General features: G+C 55.5%; 2 protein-coding genes across 3 annotated transcripts; one reads left to right on the top strand and one right to left on the bottom strand.

Annotated features, from left to right (window-relative positions):
* Positions 1-557: 557 nt before the first annotated feature.
* LOC132009593 (adenylate kinase isoenzyme 1-like) lies at positions 558-13,222 on the bottom strand. Its single transcript, XM_059387633.1, has 5 exons — positions 12,958-13,222; positions 11,560-11,759; positions 10,838-10,951; positions 1,313-1,773; positions 558-627 (listed from the first exon to the last, which is right to left on the bottom strand). The coding sequence occupies exons 1-5, from the start codon at positions 13,049-13,051 to the stop codon at positions 558-560; spliced, it is 939 nt and encodes a 312-aa protein (XP_059243616.1). The 5' UTR covers positions 13,052-13,222.
* Positions 13,223-13,325: 103 nt separating this feature from the next.
* Positions 13,326-22,180, top strand: GTF2F1 (general transcription factor IIF subunit 1). Of its 2 annotated transcripts, none has more exons than XM_059388787.1 (12): positions 13,326-13,740; positions 13,823-13,869; positions 14,420-14,492; positions 17,669-17,862; positions 18,502-18,672; positions 19,976-20,160; positions 20,716-20,869; positions 20,956-21,134; positions 21,257-21,330; positions 21,409-21,547; positions 21,732-21,849; positions 21,937-22,180. In XM_059388787.1, exons 1-12 carry the CDS (start codon positions 13,729-13,731, stop codon positions 22,139-22,141), a joined length of 1,551 nt encoding a protein of 516 aa, XP_059244770.1. In that variant the 5' UTR covers positions 13,326-13,728; the 3' UTR covers positions 22,142-22,180. The 2 variants fall into 2 exon arrangements, with proteins under 2 accessions (XP_059244770.1, XP_059244769.1); XM_059388786.1 differs by having other exon boundaries at positions 20,953-21,134.
* The last annotated feature ends 99 nt before the right edge of the window (positions 22,181-22,279 follow it).

The following is a 22,279-nucleotide window of genomic DNA, read 5'->3' as shown; positions in this document are numbered from 1 at the left end:
TGCTTTTTGTCTAAAAACTGCGTGCTGGCCGCAGTTGTGTTTGTAGAGGAAACAAGTTGAAGAGGAACGGGTTGGCCAATAAGAGTGGGGTCTGGGCACCCCCCAAAGACTGCTCTTCTGGTGTTGCCTGGCCGAGAGGGGACTAGCAGGTTGAGCCCCAGTGGAGCCTTCTCTCATTCCATTCTCCCCTCTGGGAGCATGGGGAGCAAGACACCCAGGAGAATCTCTGGGGACAGGTGTTTCCATGGATGCAGCCTGTCCCCGCAGCCCCCCTGGGGCTGTGCACGCCTCCTGGGAGCCATGCTGGCCTTGATCTGCACCTGGCTGGGGCCTAGTCTGTCGCCGGGCCCCAAGGTGGAAACCAGGCCTCTTAGCACCAGTTCCAATGCTTGGTGGGAGCCTGTGGCCTCCAAAGGGTGAGGACAGAAGATGGGAGAGTGAACTGAGGGGCCTTCTGAGCTCTCCGGCTCAGGGCCAGTCATCTTGAGGCCCAGTATATAGTTGGAATGTGCCTTTTGGGCTCGTCGTTGAACACTAACACAGATCAGTTTTCGCCTTCAGAATCCTGGGCCCACAGACTTGAAGGGCAGCGCCAGGCAGGAGCCCACGACCACTTGTAGCTCACCCCTGTGGGTGCCACGGCCCAGGAACGGGCTGTCGGTCAGGGGTCTTGTGGGAAGCGAGTTCACAGTACAGCCCGGCCTGCCGTCGCCAAATACTGTACCTTAGTGGCGCTGCACCCTTCGGAGCCCTGTGTGGGTTCTGGGATGGGGAAGAAGGCAGAGCCCCCAGCCCCTCCGTCACTGCAGGCTTTCAACGACCGAGCAGCACTTGGCAAAAATGTTCTATGGAGCTGCTTCTGCCAAGATCTAGAGGGGGTGGGGCAAAGGGTCAGTTCTGGGGAAGCAGGTCAGCAGGTCTCTTTATTTAAAGTGCCAGCAAAAAACCGGGAGCTGCGGTTCCTGGGCCACGCGAGTAAGGGAACAGGTGAACGGGTCAGGAAGGCCGCAGCGCGGTGTGACATGTCACTGACAGCCGGCCGGAGGGACTGGTCCTCGGAGCAGGGTGGGAGGCCGGAGGGAAGTTGCTGCCCGGCCGGGCCCTCACCCTCCCACCCCAACTTCATTGGCCAAAGCCGGTTCCACAGGACGCCCTCCTTTCGCACTCCTGCCTTCAGCGGGAGATGGGGACATCGGCAAAGTTTAATGTCTTGAAAGATGGGTCACTAGAAGAATTAAGAGAGCCCCGCTTCCCCCCTGGGCGAGGTATACAGTTGGACTTGGCTGTGGTTAACCGGTTGTCCTAAGCTTACGTTGTGCGGATACATTCTAAAATGTAGTTAATGTTGCAGTTTTGGAGACCGTCATTCTGTTCCGACCTTAAATGTCCTGGCTGTGCCCATACGGCCTGTTGCCCCGACTGCCCGATGGAAGAAGTGGAATTTCCCGAACTTGCCAGTGTACGCAGTGGGGAAACCGGCCCAGAGAGGTCCAGGCTGTGGCCCATGGCATGACCCCCTGTCTTGGTCCCCTGCGGAGTTGGCTCGTGGGGAAGTGAGTGGCAGCGGGGAGGACCTACATTACAGAGCAGGTTCTTCTGCTGATAGAAGGTCAAGACCGGCTCACACAGCGTGTAGTACGTCTCCAGGCGCTGGCGGATGGCCGGCTCACAGTCATCCGCCCGGTGCTCTAGGCGGCCCCGGCGCAGCGCTCTCCGGACCATTGTTTCCATGGAGCAGTCCAACACGATGACGACGTCTGGGGCCCGGCCCACCTACGCACCCACAAAGGGGACTGGGTGAGAAAGAGGCGAGATGCAGTGGCTCCCGGAACCCCGACCCTGAAATCAGGAGTCCAGAATTGTGCAGCCCCCCACGGGTTCATCTGATTTTTTACCTCCGAGTTGCTGTTTACATGTTTTTTGTTTTTAAAGATTTTATTTATTTGACAGACAGAGATCACAAGTAGGCGGAGAGGCAGGCAGAGAGGGAGAAGCAGGCTCCCCACCGAGCAGAGAGCCTGATGCGGGGCTCCATCCCAGGACCCTGAGATTGTGACCTGAGCCTAAGGCAGAGGCTTAACCCACTGAGCCACCCAGGTGCCCCATACATGTTTATTTTTTTGAGATAAGAGGACCTTGGCAGAGCTCAGAAATAACACAGGGAAGAGTGAAGACACCCTCACCATCCCCAGCCACCCGTTTCACCCTCCCTGGAAGCAACTCCTTCCTGGAGTTACCTCCTATTTTATTTTGTTTTGTTTTATTTATTTTATTTTATGTTTAAGACTGGCTTTATTTATTTGACAGAGAGCACAAGTAGGCAGAGTGGCAGGCAGAGGGAGAGGGAGAAGCCAACTCCACTGAGCAGGGAGCCCAACGTGGGGCTCAAGCCCAGAACCCTGAGATCACGACCTGAGTTGAAGGCAGCCAACTTAATCGACTGAGCCACCCCGGCGCCCCTAATTTAGGCATATACTATAAAGGCAAATGGGTTCCGATGTCTTTTTTCTCCTTTTTAATACAAGTGGTGAAGATACTGATTTGTCTTCGACTTCACTCAGTATAACTGGAGATGGTTCCATATCGGCTAGGAGGAAGCCCCGGTTGTTACGGTACTCTACTGTATGGATGTACCCTAACTTAGTTCTAGGCTGATGGGTATGTGGATTGAAAAATTCCTTCTAAGATGGATTTAAGCAGTCCGGATATTTCCACTGGGTAAGATACAAAAGTCCCCAACTCACAACTACCCATCCCACTGCTCTGCCCTCCCGGACTATTCTCAGGGAGACCTTTCTAGATCTCCATGGCTGTCCACTGTGAGCTCTACCTCCTACGAGTTCCTCCAGAACTTCCTTCTAAGATAGACTTCAGTGATGCATTTAAAAAAAAAAAAAAAAAATTATAGCCAAGTGGGATTCATTCCAGGAAAGCAAGGATGGTTCGATACAATTTGTTGTATTAACCTCTGAGGGAAAAGGCATATGATCATCCTCATAAACACAGAAAGGGCACTTAACAAAATCGAGCATGCATTCCTGATTTTCAAAGAGGTTAGGAATTGGGACACCTGGGTGGCGCAGTGGTTAAGCCTCTGCCTTCGGCTCAGGTCATGATCCCTGGGTCCTGGGATCGAGCCCTGCTTCAGGCTCTCTGCTCAGCAGGGAGCCTGCTTCGTCCTCTCTCTCTGCCTGCCTTTCTGCCTACTTGTATTCTCTGTCAAATAAATAAATGAATAAATCTTTAAACATTTTCTTTTTAAAAAGAGGTTAGGAATTGATAAATATCTTCACCAGAATCTTAATGGAAATTTGCTTTCCCGCTGAAGTTGGAAACAAGACAAAATTGCCCACTCCTGCTCCTATGACTTAGTAGGGTATGAGAAGATCAGCTAAAGCAATGAGATAAAAGAAATCACTTTGAGAAACCTGGGTTTGAAAGAAGGGAGGTAGAACTATGTGTGTTTGCAGGTAATGTGATTCCATTTCTGGAAAACACAAGAAAATCAATAGATAAACCTGTATGGACTTCAGAGAATTTGATAAAATATTTGCTAAAAATAAAAGGATATTGCATTAACTGACAGAGGTGAGCAGCCTACATGTATACAGAAACCACCAGTTAGAAAAGAAGGCCCCGTTGAGAACAGCAACAAAATGAAAAGTAACAAGCTCAGGCAAAACTTTTCCAAAAATAGGCCAAGTCTTAAGGACGATCTTTAAGGAAAACTTGGATAAGGTGACCCCTGAATAACCCAAAGGAGACTTGAACAAAAGAAAGATATAAATGTGCCTGGAGAGGAAGACCACATCATAAAGATAAGAGTTCCTAAATCAGCTTGTAATTTCAACATGATAACATATTTTTTAGTTGAATTGGTCGACTCTAACATTTGTATACAAAAACAAGCGGGGATGCCCAGGAGAACCTAGGCAAAGAAAACCAGTGGCTGGTAGGGGTGGGAGAGGCAATATTGAACCCTAACAGATATTAAAACCTAATAAATTTGCCATAACTAAAACAGCAGGGCACAGGGGGACAGACAGACCCCGGAACAGAGTAACATCCAGAAATTGACCCAAGTGAATATGGAAAGTTGTTACATGGTGTGGGTGGTATCCCAAATAAATGGGGGAAAGGACAACCTTTCAACTGGATGATTCTGGAACAACTGGATCCTGATTGGAAAAAGGTTAAATTGAACTCTTAGCTCATTCCAAAAACTAGGATACGTCCCAAATGGATCAGAGATATCCATGTAAGAAAGGTCAAACAAGTACTAAATAAACCATGAGTAGAGTCCCTTATAAGCCTAGCATTTGGGGAGGGGTGATCTTAAAATTTAGAAGAAATAACAAAATATGATAAATTTGATTAAAAACTAAAGCTTTTGCATGATAAAAAGACACCATAAAGCAAACTCAATAGATAACTGACAAAGCGGTGGGGGAAAGATTTGCAAACCATACCGCAAAGTGCTAATAGCCCTAATATGTAAAGAGTTCCTAGAAATCAAGAAGAGACCAACAATCTTTAAGGAAAAAAAAATAAATCTAAATATAAAAAGCGCACAGAAGAAATAAAAATGGCCCTTAAGCTTTGGGGAAGATGTTCGACCTCACCCATACTAAAAGAAAGGCCCATTTCAAACAACCCCAAAACACCATTTCACACCCAAGCAGAGTGACAAACATTCAGAAGTGTGGCAGCATCCTCTGCTGGTGTGGGTGTGTTGGTGGCAATGCAAAACAAAGACCATGGTGGGAGCTAGCAGGATGACCCACATGTTTCTCTTTCATCTGACACACCCACTCCAAAGGACCTATCATAAAGATATTAAAAAATACAACATGCCACGCACAGGTCACTTTGTGTGGCATTACTTGTAGTGACACAAGACTGCCAACAGCTTATGGTCTACCAATAATATGTTGTTTGACAGTTTATGTCTCTGGGGGAACAGCTAGTTAGACAATGGCAGTGTCACACCATGGACCAGAAAGGGAACCGGGAAGTCTTTGATGCCAACAGGAGAGCTGTAGGATACACTGTTAATTTTTTTTTAATTTTATTTATTTATTTGACGGAGAGAGAGAGAGATCACAATTAGGAGAGCAGCAGGCAGGTGTGGGGGAAGCAGGCTCCCTGCTGAGCAGAGAGCCCAATGCGGGGCTCGATCCCACGACCCTGAGATCATGACCTGAGCCAAAGGCAGAGGCTTAACCCACTGAGCCACCCAGGCGCCCCTGCAGGATATACTGTAAAGTTAAAAAGAAAAAAAAAATGAAGACAAGTATATACAGAATGCTAGATTTTGTGTGAGGAGGATCTCTCTCTCTCTCTCACACACACACACACACACACACACACACACACACACACACTTACTTCCTTTATATTTGCACAATGAAACACCAGAAGGACAAACCCAAAACTAATGAAAATGATTGCCTCTGGGGGGTTGGGGACAGACAGGAATGGCTGGAAACAAGCTTTCTCCCGCACACCTTTTTCTGTGGCGCTGACTTTGGAATCATTAAGTAATATGCAAATTTAAAAGTTAAATTTAACAAAGCAATCCCTAAATATCCCAAACCAAACTGAAACAAATGTACCCAACTGGGTGTTATCGTCATCATAACTATGCAGAGAAAATGATTATTTGGGGCCGCTCGGTGTTTTTAGTGTACGTCCACAGGGAGGAATTGTATAAGGAAAATCGGAGCTGCCGGGAAATCTTAAACTTCCCTCGTTTTGTTCTTAGTCGTTAATATGGGTATATTCCTTGGAAACGCTCCTACAAATGACGGAATCATGCAAATGACCGCGTTCGTGGTTTTAGGGAAAAAGAAGGAGGCTCGGTCATGGTGTGAACTAGAAACATCAGTATGAACTTGTTATTTTTTTTCTACTTTTTTTTTTTTTTTTACTTTTTCCACAAGTTTGTGCTTTCCAACTCTGTCCCCTGGAAAGGCCTGGAAACGATGACAACTCAGTGGCAACTGGGGGCCACTGTGAAAGAGGGCTCCTTTGAGGCACAGCCAGTTCTGGGATTCAGCAGGAAGTGAGAAAGGTGGGGGCGGGAAGTCGGCCAGAAATCGAGAGGGCAGGGGTGGGGATGGGAGGGGAAGGTGGCTGTGTTAGAGGCCACGTGTGTCAGCGGGAAAGGGTGCCCCCGGCCACCGATGTGACAGCCCGCTCGAGGGCAGCGACAAAAGACCCGTGAGTTCCTAGTGATGAAAGAGAACAAAACAAACGAAGGCAAAAATGACCAACGTCGTTGGAAGGGATTAAGCTTCTCTCCCACCTGTCTGGTAGAAACCGTGTTTCCAGGGGCGCCTGGGTGGCTCATTGGGTTAAAGCGTCTGCCTTCGGCTCAGGTCATGATCCCAGGGTCCTGGGATGGAGCCCCGCATCGGGCTCTCTGCTCAGCAGGGAGCCTGCTTCCTCCTCTCTCTCTGCCTGTCTCTCTGCCTACTTGTGATCTCTGCCTGTCAAATAAATAAATGAAATCTTAAAAACAAAAAACAAAAAACAAAAAAAAAACAACAACCGTGTTTCCGGAGAATCCAACAGCCCTCGATGAGGACAGAGATTTCTTCTTTAGGGAAGAATGCCCGTTCATCAATGCGGGAACATTGATTTATCAAACATCCTATCGAGTTATAGGAAATCTAGCAGAGAGAGGAACGTGGTCCACAACCCTTCGCAATCAGCGACAACCAGGCTGTGCGAGATAGAGAGACCCGGAGACGCGGCTTCTTCGGTAAACACGAGGGCCAGGAAAGCAGTAGCAGCGGGGTTGGGAGGAGCGCCCGCGGGTGACAGGGAGCGCCAGGCCCTAGTGACCTGCGGCGGGGTTGGCCTTATCTCAGTCCTCGTTAGAGCCAGACGTCAGAAGACAAAGATTTTGAAGATGTTCACGCAAATCTGAAGATCATTTGAGGACAGGACAGATACTAACCCGCGCAGGATAAGGGGAAGTGTTTGGAAAATGTATACTGAAATATTCAAGGGTTAACACACACGCACACACACACACACACACGCACAACGTACTGAACCTGCATCCGAGCGGCGGCAGTGAACGTCGTCGCGAGTGCAGCGCCTGCGAAGCATGGAGAGACGACTCGGGAACTCCGCGAGGCAGGAAGCCCCTGGGCAAGCCCGAGCGCGACCCAGGCCCTCCAGTGAGTCAAAGGGATGCGAGCGGGGCTGACCACCTGGCTTGGGTTAGGAGACAACGAGTGAGGCGTGACCCTCGTTTTCTTTGCAAATCTAACCGGAGGGAAGCCAAAGAGACGTTCTTCAGGCACTGGGAAAACCGAGAGGTGGCCTGGACACCGGACGGTCTCGAGGCAAGATTGTTAACCATGTCGGGAGTGTCGCGGGGAGGGAGACCCCAGAACGGGACCTGGAAGCTGCTTTAAACGCACAGTCGGCAACCGCAACAAGACTTCTTTTGTGTGCAGGGTTTTTTTTTTCTCTTTTTAAGATTTTATTTATTTATTTGACAGACAGAGATCACAAGTAGGCAGAGGCAGGCAGAGAGAGAGAGAGGAGGAAGCAGGCTCCTTGCTGAGCAGAGAGCCCGATGTGGGGCTCGATCCCAGGACTCTGGGATCATGATCTGAGCCGAAGGCAGACGCTGAACCCACTGAGCCCCCCCCCCCCCCCCCCCCCCCCCCCCCCCCCGCCACCGCGCCGATGACAGGGCGTTTTCGCGCAGATAAAGCCAGCGTGGCCAACCCTGGATGATGGTTTGATTGGGGACAGGGTGATCCTTTAGATCGTTCCCATTGTGTGCGTGATTGAAACCTGGCACCAGAGAGACACCCAAAATTGGAAGCCTTGCGCACACGCGTGCATAAGCCCCTCCTCTTCCTGGCGAGGATGGTGAACAGGACGCGGGCGCCTTCATTTCTCTTGGGTGCTTCTGAGCACGAGGCCTCGTGGGGTCAACGTCCACAGACAAGTCTCTACGTCACGGTCAGCGCTGTTCCTTAAGACACGGACTTCACCCAATTCCTTTTTTCTACATTTTGCCAGGCGGGGAGGGGAGCAATGAGAGACACTTCGGGAAATGGAAAAAGAGAGCTTCACTTGCTCCGGGAGAACTAACATCAATTACACAGTGACCCTGACAGCCTGGTGACCGTGCCGGACGGCCACGGAATAGGACGTCACCCCCTGTAGGGAACGGAGGTGAAGGGCGCAGGGCCATTTCCCGCAAGGTTCTGATTAACAAAAAGTTTTAACAAATACACAATTACTTAAAAATCCTCTGAACAGGGGAGTCTTCCTGCAGGTGGCACTTTGGGGAGAAACACGCACCCAGAGAAACAGACCTCCCGTGTCTGGGCGTTTCAGGGTGACTGGCCACGGATGCTCCAACCACATCCAACGTTGACGATACTCCTTGGAGCTGCAGGGGGTCATCTGGTCTCCCTCGCCCCAGCTTGAGCCGAGTGCTTCCCGGTGGGGAGTCCCCACGTGCTTATTCGACATAGGCCACCCACCCTGGGACCTCGGTCCCCTTTAGCGGTGCTCTCAGACAGGTGCACAGGGGACCGAAGCAATCTTGGAAACAGACCAGAAACTGTCTCAGGAATCAGCCTTCCCCGTGTCCCCGATGTGGGGAGACGCCGGTAGCACGTCTGTCCACATTCACCAATGAGGACCCTGAGGCTTGGGAGGCTGAGTCGGAGGTGGAGCAAGTGACCAAGTGGGACCTGAGGGCCAGTCTCACTGGCTCCAAACCCACATCAGCATCAGAGACCGCCCCAAGACAGAGCTGCAGCCCAGCGGGGTGGGGGCATGAAGGGCCGAGCTGGGTGCCTCCGGGGACACCTGGCTCAGACCTAAGGCAGGGGCCCACAGGGTCCACAAAGGCTGAAGGGGCAGGGCAGCTCTCAGAGATCTAGAAAATTCCCCACAAAGAAAATGCACTCTCCTAACACAGACCCCAATATATTGCCTTTTTTTTTTCACATCTGGCAGCCACATGGGCACAAGAGGAAAAGTACATGTTCTGTTCCTCTTAGCACAGAAGCACAGCACAAGCACAATCCTACGTGGCAGGTGGCGCTCGGCCTCCATGACAGAGAGGCAACCCTCCACCGGAGGAAGGGGGAGCCCAACACGAGGCACAGAAGGGTCCCGCGCTGATGTGGTGAAAAATCTAGGCCTCAGAACCAGCTGCCGGGGCCCGAGGAAGGCCGGCGCCCACCACCTGAATTGCACGACCCTGCACGAGTCGCCCGATCCCTCTGTAAAAAAGCAGGACGCTAATGGTGCAAGAGACGTTTTTCTGGAATGTTCCAAAAGATCAGAGCTCCTCCGCGTAGTGTCAAGAATAGTGCGGGGCCCAGGACAAAGCTCAGGATGCGTTCACACTGCTGTTGCCATGGGGACGCGCAGGGCCTATGCCTGCCAAGCAGGGAGATTTTCAAGGGAAGCAGGAGTTCTGAGGCAGCATCTCCTAAGTCTCGAAGGTTGGCCACTACTTCAGGGAAAAAGTCTTGAAAACCTGTAGAGTGCAAACCGAACCCATCAGGGGGCCACGTGGGGCCCGAGGGTCAGGAGTGCGCAGCTTCTGTCCCCAGGCCTTGTGGCATTCGCTGAGCTGGCCTGGAGGGCCGGGGCCTACCAGGGGCCGGGTGCTGGCCCAGGGCTGATGGGGACAGAGAGACTCACAAGCCTGGCCTTTGCCCTCAGAGTGCCCAGACCGGGAGAGGGAGCCCAATATTTGCCCTGCAAGTCATTTCGAATTGCTCCCAAGCAGGTGCGGCCAAAGGGCAGGGCCCCACCTCTTCCAGCCCCAGGAGACGTCTTTGAAAGCATTTCGACCCAATCCAGCAAGTTCCAGAAAAGCCTGGAGGCTGACAACCTGCCACAGTTTCTCTCATCCCCGCTCAGCCGTTTCCAGACACTCCTGTTGGCATGTGTGGCTGCTGAGGTGTGTGGAGGGGCCTTATCCTGAAGTCAGACCGCGGGCGTGCAGGGGGAGCCTGGAGAGAGGTAGCCCGGCTTGCCAGTGCCCGCTGCCTCCTGCTGGCACAGCTCAGCTGTCCCATGTCCTCGCTTCAAGGAAGCCAACCCAAACAGCCCCCTGTGGCCCTCTAGGATGTTATTCTGTCTCTCGCTTTTCACTGTGTTTACCGCTGCCAGAAATGTCTCTGTTTTGTTCAGCCAGTCACGCATTGGTCACTGCCCATCTGTTGGCATCCTAAGAGCAGGGACTGAGTCTGTCTCGTGAACACCTAAGGACACAGCCTGTTCTCACGCTACCTGGAGACAGGTGGTTACATATATAGATGAATTATTCAACCATGCTTCATCCTCATGGCCCAGACATGAGGCTAAACCCACATGCCACTCATTTGCCCATCATTTATGTACAGAAAGATATTAACTTTGGGGCGCCTGGGTCCCTCAGAGGGTTAAAGCCTCTGCCTTCGGCTCAGATCATGATCCCAGGGTCCTGGGATCGAGACCCTCATCGGGCTCTCTGCTCGGTGGGGAGCTTGCTTCTCCCTCTCCCTCTGCCTGCCTCTCTGCCTACTTGTGATCTCTGTCTGTCAAATAAATAAATAAAATCTTAAAAAAAAAAAAAAGGTATTAATATGACTTTGTCCTGGCCAGCTCACCAGCTATCCACCCAGGTTCTAGAAGCTTCCAGCAATCTCCCAGCTGTCCCTTGACCATATAAAACGCCCTTACCCCCTCGCCATCTCCTCCGTTCCCGAGGCCCACCCCGCCTGGACTCCGTCCCAGGTGGGGAGGGAGGCGTAGTTTCACACCTCACCACACACTCACACAGCCCGGGGTCACTCACAATGCGCTCGAACTCCTTGGCCTGCCTCAGCTCCCGCGGGAAGCCATTGATGAGGAAGCCCCGGCTCTCCGGGTGAGATAACATGGCGTTGCTGATCATGTCTAGGATGATGCCCTGGGAAGGAAAGAGGTGGCGGATTCAGTGCCCCAGTTTCCCTCACCTACACAGCCACATTGTCAAGTTCTCGTCCCTGGTCTGGACTTCAGGTACCTGCCCTGTCCGGGGCCAGGGTTCCGGGTCCTCCCTGGTGCCCTGGGGCCACTCTGACGCACGAAGCCCATCTACTGGGCCAACAGCTACCGTGTGCCCAACTTTGTGAGGCTTCGTTTACTTATTGCTGCCATCTTACAGGTAGGGACGGGGGTGACCTTCATTTTACAGGTGAGGAAACAGGTACAGAAGGGGCTGGTGATACAGATGCCCAAGGTCACGAGAGGAATGAGTACTAGCAAACTTTCCCCAGTGCTTGTGAAGTCTTGGGCACTTTGCTACGAGCTTGATAGGAATGACGTCAGCCAACTCTGGCTACAGACTCCTGCTGTGGGTCCAGCTGGCCCCCCCTTTTTACAGCTGAGGACATGGAGACCCAGGGCACCAAGGCAGTGGCCAGGCCAGGAGCCATGGCCTTCTGGGCCTATCTGCTTCTACAGGGCTTCCAGGGAAACTCCTTCTTATGTGCCCCTTCTTCTTCCCTCTGCCCCCCGGAGCCTGTGAGCTCTCACCGTAGGCACCAGGAGCCCCTGCAGCATGATGTCATGGATCTTCTGGCCCCGCCGGGTACTGCGTTGGGCCTCCTGCCGCAGCAGCTGGCCCAGCCCCACATGGCAGAGGCCATATTTGGTTGCCATGTTCTTGCACTGTGTCCCTTTGCCACAAGCCGGGCCGCCCATCATGAAGATGATCAGGGGGGACCTGAGGATGTCTGGGTGGGGGGAGCGGGGAAGAGGTGGAGAGAGGGTTTGGCGCCTGCAGGGGCCAGCATGCACCGATGTGACTGGGTCCACCACCAAATGTGTGTCCCTGGGTGAGTGACACTGGACTTGGGTCTCCTGACATATCCGCTTTTGCCCCAGGATGGCATCTGGGGGTCCATAGCCCCCAATGGTATATCTAGACAAGGCATGCCGTCAGTGCTGCTGTGGGTCACTGTGAAGCAGATACGAACCCGAGCAGGCCAGGCCCTCTGCACACAGGATCTCCTTGAAGAATCTCAATGACTCTACCAGCCCACTTCCCAGTTAAAGAAACAGGCTCAGAGCGGGCGCAGGCTCGCCCATCCTCCAGACCGTCCCACACCACCCTCCTCTTCCTCCGCTTTGGTCCAGCCCCAGTGGCCCCTTCTGTCCCTTGAACTTGTCAAACTCAACCCTCTCTTGCTGCTCCCCCTGCCTGGTAATTCCCCCCTCCACGGCTTTCAGGTCACAGCCCAGCCATCCTGCTTTCTCTAAGAGCCTCCCGCCCCATCATTCCAACCCAGAGCCCCACGTCTTCCACAGCAGCAGCCATGAACAGCAATGATTCTGCCTGTTCACTTGTTCTTGTCTGTCTTCCCTGCCCGCCTCTGTACTCCAGGAGGGCAAGGAGGATTTCTGTCTTGCTGGCCCTCGTGCCTCTACTACGGGGCACAGTTTCTGATGTGCTGGCGTGGGTGATGAGTACATGAACGTGGCAGCTACCAGGCATGACCATGGCGTGCAGCCCTTTATAATGCAATGTTGGGTGCCTTGCTTCCCTCCCCCTCTGTTTAGTGAATCCCTAGGCAACCCCACAGGGCCCAGCTTAAACCTCCCCTCTTCCTCCAGCCCTCGGAGCCGGTTCCTCTTTCCCTGTGACAGCCCTGTTCCCTCCTGCCCGTAGATGCCGATTTCTGAGACTGTCTCCCTCACTACACTGTCATCTCCAGGAGGCCGGGGCGCTCGTCGGACACATTGACCGCGTTGTGCCCAGAGTGGATCGAAGCACGGCTGATCCTTGCGCATGTGCAGTTGTGTTCCTGTGATGGGTGGGGGGGAGGGGGATGTGTGCACACTGGACTTGGGGTGTGCGGCACCTGCACCTCCCTCATGCCCCTCACAGCCTCCTTCCTGCCCCCGGCGAGCCAGCCACCCCCGCGACGTTACCCTTCTCCTGGGGTCTCAGGGCCCTGCCCTTCTGGGGCAGCTTGGACGTCCACAGACCCATCCCACCAGCCGCTCGTCGGGGGTCGCGCCCCATGCCCACCCAGCCCTGACTCCTGCTAGCTCGGCTCAACGTCACAAGGGCCCGATATTGGCGAGGTGGTGAAGTCTCCCCGGGGCAGAAGGAGGAAATGAACCCAAAGAGGCTCAGGTGGCGCGGCAGCCGAGAGCTGCACAAGAGGCCTCGGTCGCTATGGTGACGCGCCCTCCTCGGACTCACTTCCGGAGTGGAGTGGCGCATGCGCCAGGCGCCCGGGAGCTCGCGAGGAAGGCCAGGTTCTCCCTCCCTTCCCAGGATGCCCCGCGGTTCCGGGTGTGACGTCAAGGGAGGCGTGGCCACAGGGCTGATTAAATTAACCGCGCTACATGGAAGAGGGAGACCCCCACGCGAGTCGCAGGGAGGGTGTGTTGTAGTTCGGGTTCGGCGTGAGGTCTTCTCTCTGGAAAGAGACAGGGAAACCTGAGGCGGAGGGGGTTGCCATCGCGACGCGGCCCGAGTTTCGCGTCCAGGTTAGGCGCAGGCGCAGGCGCAGACGCGGCGGGAGAGGTCCCCGAGACCGCCGGCAGACTGAGCGCTGCTGCTGGGGAGCTGCTCCCGGGATCGGCGGCCCCTCGGGCTTGGGGTCCTCCGTCGCGGCCAGAGACCCAACACCGCGAGGGCAGCTTGCCCGGGACTGAGGAGCGCGGACGGACCCGAACCACCGATCGTCACCCATGGCGGCCCTCGTGAGTATGCGGCGGAGTGCGGGGGTCCCGGCGGCGGCCGCTGCAGACCCCTTACTCACCGTCCTTCCTGCTCTCCCTGCAGGGCCCCAGCACCCAGAACGTCACCGAGTATGTCGTTCGAGTTCCCAAGTAAGTCCCTGAGCCCTCCCCGCTTCCCCCGAGAAGGGATCAACACCTTCCTGAGCTTCGAGGCCTGCCTGGCACCTGCTGTGATTCCCCCTCCTAACTGGCAGGGACGTGGGGACGGGGCTGGGCTTGAGCCGAGGCCCCTCTGGGGGCATCCTGTGTTTTGAACAGAAGGAATGAATGAAGAAGTCCAGTAATAGACAGGAGGATGAAGCCTCCCGGCCTGGCATTCCGTCGGGCAGGAATGCCTTTTCCCCAGCGGTGACTCTTCTTGGTCCTCTAAAACCCAATTCCAGGATTTTCCTCCGGGAATCATTCCCTGCCTGCCCTCCCCCATCCCCAGGGCACAGTTCCCCATTACTCCCACATCTTGGGCGCCCCCAGATCTCTGTGTCTCCTGCTCTTCTTCAGCACCCAGTGGGGAGAGTTTGGATCTGTTCCCTGACAGACGGGGAGCCCCTGAGGGCTTTTGTGGGTCCACAGGTTTGCTGAGCCAGGGAGGGTTTGTTAAATGATCGGTGGACTGAGCAGTGCCTCTTCTTGTCCGTTCCAGAAACACAACTAAAAAATACAACATCATGGCCTTCAACGCAGCTGATAAAGTCAACTTCGCTACCTGGAACCAGGTAAGTCCCTGTCGTGAGCGAGAGCCTGACCTTGCCCTTGGTGGTTGCAGCAGACATTTAGTTCCAGTAGTAGCTAAGGCTTGGTTTCCTCCATGTCCCCGAGTGGAGATCAAATGAGGTACTAAGGCCCAGGCTGAGCTGCTGGGTATCCCTGGGAGGAAGATTTGGCAGACCCCACCGGAGGCCTTGGGAAAGGAGAACATTGAGAAGCTATGTCCACTGACAGGCATAGCCCTGAGTTATCTGGGCAACCGAAGGGGCTGCGTCCCGCAGATGGTTTCTGGAAGCTGCCACTCTCTGGTGGTGCTGCTGTAGCAGAATACCACACACCGGACGGCTTATAAACACACATTTATTTCTCACAGTTCTGAAGGCTGGGAAGTCCAAGATCAAGGCGCCAGCAGATTTTCAGTCTGGTGAGGGCCTGCCCCCTGGTTTATGTATGGCTGTCTTTTCACTGTGTGCTCATGCAGCAGAAGGGGTGTGGGAGCTTTCTGGGGCCTCTCATGAGGGCACTCATCTCATTCACGAGGGTGGAGCCCTCGTGACTGAGCCCCCCCCCCCCAAGGCCCCACCTCCCAGTGCCATCTCGCTGGGGGTTTGGTTTCAACGTAACACATTTTGGTAACACATTTTGCGGTGGAATGCAGACATTCAGTCTCTAGCTGAAGCCATTAAAGGGTTTTATTTATTTATTTATTTATTTATTTTCATTAAAGGGTTTTAAATCGAGCAGGTATAGGGTGATCCGGGCGCTGTCGGGAGACAGGCTGTGGGATCAAGGGCAGAGAGTGTGCGCAGGGGGAAGGCATTGGCTGGGGTCCCGGGGAGTGACCATTGCACCTGGAGCAAACAGAGGTGTGAGAAGTGGGTGGATTCTAGGGTGTTTCGAAGTAGCGCCCACAGGATTTGTTAATGGCTGGATGTTGAGGGATGACGGGGCCTATGGATGGAGTATTTGGGAACTGTGGGCCCAACGTCGTGTATTAGACATCCAGAGGAGATTGGAGGGAAGTAAGCAGTCGAGCTGGAAGGCTGGAAGGGAGCCTCTGGGTATTTGGGGCGGCATTTAAAGCCATGGAGCCTGGACCGGCCCAGCAGAGGAGTTGGCCCCGAGTCTAAGGGGGGCAGCTTCTGGCCTTCTCTCAGTTGGGCGGCTCCTAACCGCCCAATCTTGTTTTCCAACACAGGTCTCTCTTTTGACTGCTTTTAAAGGTCACTTCCTCTAGTTGAGCAGATGAGACCATCAGAGCTTGGGTAGGTGGATGCTTGCTCAGGGCACCCCTCCCCTTGTAGGGTGCCTGCCTCCCAGCATCTCCACCTGCGCACCATTCATATACGGGACTAACGCGCTCCCCCGACCTCTGGTCCCACCTGAATTATCCAGAGAGGATGCAGTGTTTCCAAATCCCTGATCACTCAGTGGGGGGACCTGCTTTACCACTGGTCATCCACGAGAAATAACTCACCCATTGGGGGTACCCAGCCCCCAACACTCACCCCTAAGAGGAATAACTTGGTAAATACTTTGGGAACATACCCCCTCTGTCCTTCATTAAATAGGAGGGCCCCTCTCCCCCCGACCCCTGAGAGCCCAGAGGAGCCTACCCCCTCAGTCACGTGTCCCTTTGGAGGGGCCGTGCCCCCCATTACCCATCACCTTGAGGTGCAGCACCTGAGTACTGATGACCTCTTGAGACACGTGACCTCCCAGCCACTAGGACCTTGCACATACCCTGTTCCCTGATCGTCATGGGAACCCTCAGAATCTTAGGAGGGGATTACATTTCCTGGGGAAGAACGAATCCCCTGGGTTGTCACTAATCACCCAAGGGAGGAGGCAGGTACAGGTGTCTAAGTACTCACAACGTCCCCTCCCCCAATAGCCACTCCCCACCCAGGGCCACTCCTGGGCAGAAACCTACCCCCGCCAGGGGAGACCACCCCCTGGGCTAGAGGTGAACCATCCAGACAGGGGCCCTGCCCTCTGGGGTGACCACCTTCAGGGAATCAGGCCCGTTTCCCCCCACCTTTAGCATTGAAGCACACCCCGGGCTGGCTCCCTGGAAAGGTGCAGGAAGGACACTGGTTCCTCCCCTCCGTGGGGGGGGCCACAGCCTGGGGAGCTTGACCGGGATCGAATGCTAGCTTGGTAGCCCTCACATTTCCAAGGTTTTGTGCCATCGGCCCCCAGCTCGTGGTGTGGGCTGCTGGGAGTGCCCGCCATTCTCACTCTTGTCCTTTAGATCGGGTCAGCAGGCTTTTTCTGGAAGGCCCAGCTGATGGTTATGCTGGCGTTGTTGGCCAGGGTGACGATAGGGAATGCGTGGCCACATTCCCTCCTCTTTTTGGTTGTTTGGTCCTCCGGTGTCCGGAGGTGGTGTCTGGAGGTGGCAGCGTTAGCCCTGCCCCCCCTGATGTGCCCAGACTCCCTTCCAGTCTCCTGCTGCTGCAGACAGCGGTGCCGTAAAGGGCTGGTAGAGGGCTCGTGTGGGGCCTCTCACCCCCACTGTCTGGGGAAGCAGTGTGCACGTCTCAGAATTTCTTACCTGCTGCTGAATTGCCTGGAGATCCAAATTTGGAAAACAGCCTTTAATGACGTCTCAATGCAGAGAAAGAAGTGGGCCAGTTCCAAGCAGGTTGTTTTCTTTGCTTTTGCTTTTGTTTTCTCACCAAAATGATCCGTTTATTTATTTATTTTTAAACTGTTGATATAGAAATAGTTCCAAACTGGGATGCCTGGGTGGCTCAGTTGGTTGGACGACTGCCTTCGGCTCAGGTCCCGCCTGCATCGGGCTCCCAGCTGCATGGGGAGTCGGCTTCTCCCTCTGACCTTCTCCTCGCTCATGCTCTCTCTCACTGTCTCTCTCTCAAATAAAATCTTAAAAAAAAAAAAAAAAGTTGCAAACTTTTAAAAGCTGCAAAATAAACCTAGTACAAGGCTTAACCACATGCCTTCTCCCAGACACACAGTGTCTGGACACACAGACATACAGGCCAGTATCCTACCCCTTTTTCTGTTTTGCTCAGCTGGAGGTTAGCTCTGAATGCCGGCAGCTCAGCCTGGGAGAAGTGGGGGATCAGGGGTGTTCTGGGGAGGGGGTGCAGAGCTCAAGCAAAGGCGGGCATCCCGCTGAAAGTGTCTGTTTCCTTGCCACCCTGCCCTGCTGTCCCAGGCCCGGCTGGAGCGAGACCTGAGTAACAAAAAGATTTACCAGGAGGAAGAGATGCCCGAGTCCGGTGCGGGCAGCGAGTTCAACCGCAAGCTTCGCGAGGAGGCGAGGAGGAAGAAGTACGGCATCGTCCTCAAGGAGTTCCGGCCCGAGGACCAGCCCTGGCTGCTCCGCGTCAATGGCAAATCGGGCAGAAAGTAAGTGGTGGTGGCAGTGGGTGCCTCCCGTTGTCCCCCGAGTGTGCCGACTCTGTTGGGCGTCCTCTGTCAACACCCATGGCTCTCGTGGGGTTTTATTTCTGAAGGTGAACCAAACTGGTGCTCATGCAGGAGCCCTAGAGACTGGGGTGTGGGAAGCCTGAGAACCGGGCTGATTGCACACAGCAGGGGTCTGCGGGGAGGGGTGGGGGGGGGGGGGGTTGTGGCGATTGGGAGGCCAGGTGGTGGAGGGCGCTCCAGGAGGAACAGTGTGCACAAAAGCCCGGAGTGGCCCACAGACCAGACCTGTAAATGGAGGCTCACACAGTTGAAGCCCAGGGTCTCCTGGCATTGAATTTTTTTTAAGGATTTTATTTATTTATTTGACAGAGCAAGGGTGGGGAGGGGCAGAGGGAGAGGTAGACAAGCAGACCCCCCACTGAGTGCAGAGCCAGATATAGGGCTTGATCCCAGGATTCCGAGATCATGACCTGAGCCGAAGTCAGACACTTAACCAGCGGAGTCCTCCAGGCGCCTCTGGATTTTGCTTTGAGAACCCAGATGGTTCTGGAGATGGGTTAGGCTGGGGGCATAGGCAGGCAGGGGCCTGGTCCACAGCGTGACCATGACTCTCTGCAGGTTCAAGGGCATAAAGAAGGGGGGTGTGACAGAGAACACGTCCTACTACATCTTCACCCAGTGCCCCGACGGGGCCTTCGAGGCCTTCCCGGTGCACAACTGGTACAACTTCACGCCGCTGGCCCGGCATCGCACGCTCACTGCCGAAGAGGCCGAGGAGGAGTGGGAGCGGTGAGTGAGCCCAGCAGGCCGGAGGGAGGCAGGGCCCGGACGGAAGCTCCCAGCTCCCTAGAAGGGAGCGGAAACCCTTGGAAACGGGGTGTGTCACGGTAGCTTTCTCTCTAGCTGGGAGCTGCGTACTCAGTGGTCACCAAGCCGGACTCCACCAGGCCCTTGGCAGGGAGCTCCCAGTGCAGTGAGGGAGGCAGACCCGGAAGCATCAGGGACACACACAGCCCTGAGAGGGCTGGGGAAGGGGTAGCTGAGCTGAGCCCTGGAGCAGGAATTGGCAGCGCAGGGGAGGGTCTCTCTGGCCCGCTTGGCTTCCACCAGGCAGGAGAGCCCCGGCTGGATCAATGACACACAAGATCTATATGATGTAAAATTGACCATTTAACCATTTCTAAGTGTCCCGTTCGGTAGCATGAAGTACATTCATACTGTTGTCCAGCCGTCACTGCTGTTCCCTCTCCAGAACTTTCTCATCTTCCCGTCCTGAGATTCTGCCCCCATTAAACAGAACCTCGTTGTCCCCTCCCCCAGCCCCTGGCAGCCACCGTTCCACTTTTCCTTTCTGAGTTCGACCTTTCTAGGGACCTCACTGATCATGTAGTATTTGTCCTTTTGTGACTAGCATATTTCATGGAGCACAATGTCTTTAAGGTTCATGCATATTGTAATATATGTAATATATGTAATATATGTGTTTCCTTCCTTTTTGTAATTAAAATACTTTTAATGATTAAAAAAAACATAAAATTTATCATCTTAACCATTTGTAAGTGTGCCACTCAGTAGTGTTACATCTGCTCACGTTCTTCTGAGACAGAACCTCACCCCTTTCCCTGCTGCTGACGAACCTCATGCTATTTGATACAATCCTAAGGCTCTCCGTAGCCGCAGTCATATTTTTTAAAACTTTTTATCACCATGCTAAATGGAAACATCAGTGTCACGTCTCATAAAAACAAAGGCACCCATCAACTACCATAAAAACACATGGACATGAATACGTTGTAGCCAAGTTCTGTTGCCTGAGAAATGCCCTGAGCTCGAGAGAACTGCTGGATACCAACACCGCGCTGAGACCTTCTGCCTGAGGGACGCGGGACAGAGAGGGAATCGGAGAAAGGCCAGCTCTTCCCCAGGGGATTTCAGGATCGCATTATCTGGGGTTACACCATCCTCAGATCACCTAACTCCTGTCCATGGTTTCCCCTTTGGGGGAGCGGCTGGTGGAGATTGCAGGGGGAAGGCCCGGTTTGTGGAGCCAGGTCCCTTGTAACCCCCACTGCACCGCACCCCCTGCCCCCAGGAGAAACAAAGTCCTGAACCACTTCAGCATCATGCAGCAGCGGCGGCTCAAGGATCAGGACCAGGACGAGGAAGACGAGGAGAAGGAGAAGCGCAGCCGCAAGAAAGCCAGTGAGCTGCGCATCCACGACCTGGAGGACGACCTGGAGATGTCGTCTGACGACAGCGAGGCCAGTGGCGAGGAAGGTGAGGCCGCTGGCGCCCCCCGGGGGGCTGGGTCGTACTTGGTCAAGGTGCCTGAGTGATGACTTGGGTTAATGCCGCTGTAGGAAGGTTTGGTCACTCACAGCCCGCTGGGAATGAGAACATGACGCAGCAGGGTACGCAGGCCACCGGGGAAGCCCCAGAGTTGGTAGGAGGTAGAAAGGAGTGACGCCAGCACGGTCTCAGCAGTGGCCCTCATCGGGGCTTCCGCGGGATGGGCCATGCAGGGGTCGGAGGGGAACAGCTTCAGATCTGCCACTTAAGTAATTCTGGCAGGCCCTGGGCTACAGGGGAGGGCTCTGGCCGTCGGTACCCAGTCTCCGGCCCTGGTGGCTGGAGGGGAGGAGATGATGGGCGGGAGTGTGAGAGTCCGGCGAGAGGAGCTGGGGGTGGAGACTTGGACCGGTCGGGTTACGCGGGAGAGCGGAGTCCTTGGGGGTGTCTCTGCCCGGTTAGCGAGGCCCCCGAGATGTCCAGATGTCCTTGGATAGGCCGAACAGGATGAGGGCCCGCCTGAGCCCCGCTCTGCTTCCCCAGGTGGCCGAGCGTCCAAGGCCAAGAAGAAGGCACCCCCCACCAAGGGGGGCAAGAAGAAGAAGAAGAAGAAGGGCTCCGACGACGAGGCGTTCGAAGACAGCGACGACGGGGACTTCGAGGGCCAGGAGGTAGACTACATGTCCGACGGCTCCAGGTGAGGCGGGCGGCAGGCGGCGGGCCTGGGCCGGGCCTGGTGCACTGGTTCCCTCACCCCGCGCCCGCCCCGCTGTCTTGCAGCAGCTCCCAGGACGAGCTGGAGGGCAAGCCCAAGGTCACCCAGCAGGAGGAGGGCCCCAAGGGCGTGGACGAGCAGAGCGAGAGCAGCGAGGAGAGTGAGGAGGAGAAGCCGCCGGAGGAGGACAAGGAGGAGGAGGAGGAGAAGAAGGCGCCCACGCCTCAGGAGAAGAAGCGCAGGAAAGGTCAGTCCCCGGCCCGCTTCCCCGGGGCAGCCGGCCCCCCAACTCGCAGAGCCCCCCCGTCTGAGGTGGAGCTGGGGCGGGCGGGCTCCGCGACACCAGCGTCCCGCCTCTGGCCCCAACAGACAGCAGTGACGAGTCGGACAGCTCCGAGGAGAGCGACATCGACAGCGAGGCGTCGTCCGCCCTCTTCATGGCGGTAAGGCCCAGCCCGGGGCCCGAGTGGGCAGGCGGCCGCCCCGTGCCGAGACTCACGTCCCCAACCCCGTTCCCGCAGAAGAAGAAGACGCCCCCCAAGAGGGAGCGGAGGCCGTCGGGAGGCAGCTCGCGGGGCGACAGCCGGCCGGGCACACCCAGCACGGAGAGCGGCAGCACGTCGTCCACCCTGCGGGCCGCGGCCAGCAAGCTGGAGCAGGGTGAGCGGCCTCTGCCCCTCGCTGCGGTCCCCCCTGCGGTCCTTTGTTCTGCCTCCAGGGCAGAGCCCAGAGTCCGGCCACAGGCCCGTCCACACCCCCTCCCCGCCCCCTGCCCAGGGGACCCTGGGCCCCCCATGCCCTTCCCCCGGGAGCGCAGGACTCAGCCCCGCCCCCACTCCCCCAGGCAAGCGGACCAACGACACGCCGGTGGCCAAGCGTTTGCGGCTGGAGCCGGGACCGCAGAGCCTGTCGGGGAAGTCGACCCCTCAGCCCCAGTCCGGGAAGTCGACCCCCAGCAGCGGGTGAGTTGGCGCGAGGGCAGCCGGGGCCACACGGGGCGCGGGGGAGCCTCCTGCTGACGGCCACCCTCCCTGTGCCCCGCTCCTCAGGGACGTGCAGGTGACCGAGGACGCCGTGCGCCGCTACCTGACGCGCAAGCCCATGACCACCAAGGACCTGCTGAAGAAGTTCCAGACGAAGAAGACGGGGCTGAGCAGCGAGCAGACGGTGAACGTGCTCGCCCAGATCCTCAAGCGCCTCAACCCCGAGCGCAAGATGATCAGCGACAAGATGCACTTCTCCCTCAAGGAGTGACGGCCCGGCGCCGCCCAATAAACGAGCTCGGCTCCAGAACTTCCTGGGTGCTCGCCTCGTCCCTCCCCTGCGCCCCGAATCCCAGAGTCCCGCCTCTTCAGTTCACGTCACCCTGGGGGTTTCCTGGGTGCCGCCTCA

Source organism: Mustela nigripes, chromosome 2, assembly GCF_022355385.1.
Source record: "Mustela nigripes isolate SB6536 chromosome 2, MUSNIG.SB6536, whole genome shotgun sequence".
NCBI classification, from domain to species: Eukaryota; Metazoa; Chordata; class Mammalia; order Carnivora; family Mustelidae; genus Mustela; species Mustela nigripes.
The sequence above is the reverse complement of the archived record's forward strand: the minus strand, read 5'-3'. Positions and strand labels throughout refer to the sequence as shown.

Coding starts and splice junctions, on each gene's coding strand:
- LOC132009593 (XM_059387633.1), bottom strand. CDS start 13,051: ATGGGGCGCGACCCCCGACGAGCGGCTGGTGGGATGGGTCTGTGGACG. Junction 11,760..12,957: donor CCTGAGACCCCAGGAGAAGG/GTAACGTCGCGG, acceptor CCCCCCACCCAG/ACATCCTCAGGTCCCCCCTG. Junction 628..1,312: donor TTAGAATGTATCCGCACAAC/GTAAGCTTAGGA, acceptor TGGCACCCACAG/GGGTGAGCTACAAGTGGTCG.
- GTF2F1 (XM_059388786.1), top strand. Junction 18,673..19,975: donor GCCGAGGAGGAGTGGGAGCG/GTGAGTGAGCCC, acceptor CCCTGCCCCCAG/GAGAAACAAAGTCCTGAACC. Junction 20,161..20,715: donor CGAGGCCAGTGGCGAGGAAG/GTGAGGCCGCTG, acceptor CTGCTTCCCCAG/GTGGCCGAGCGTCCAAGGCC.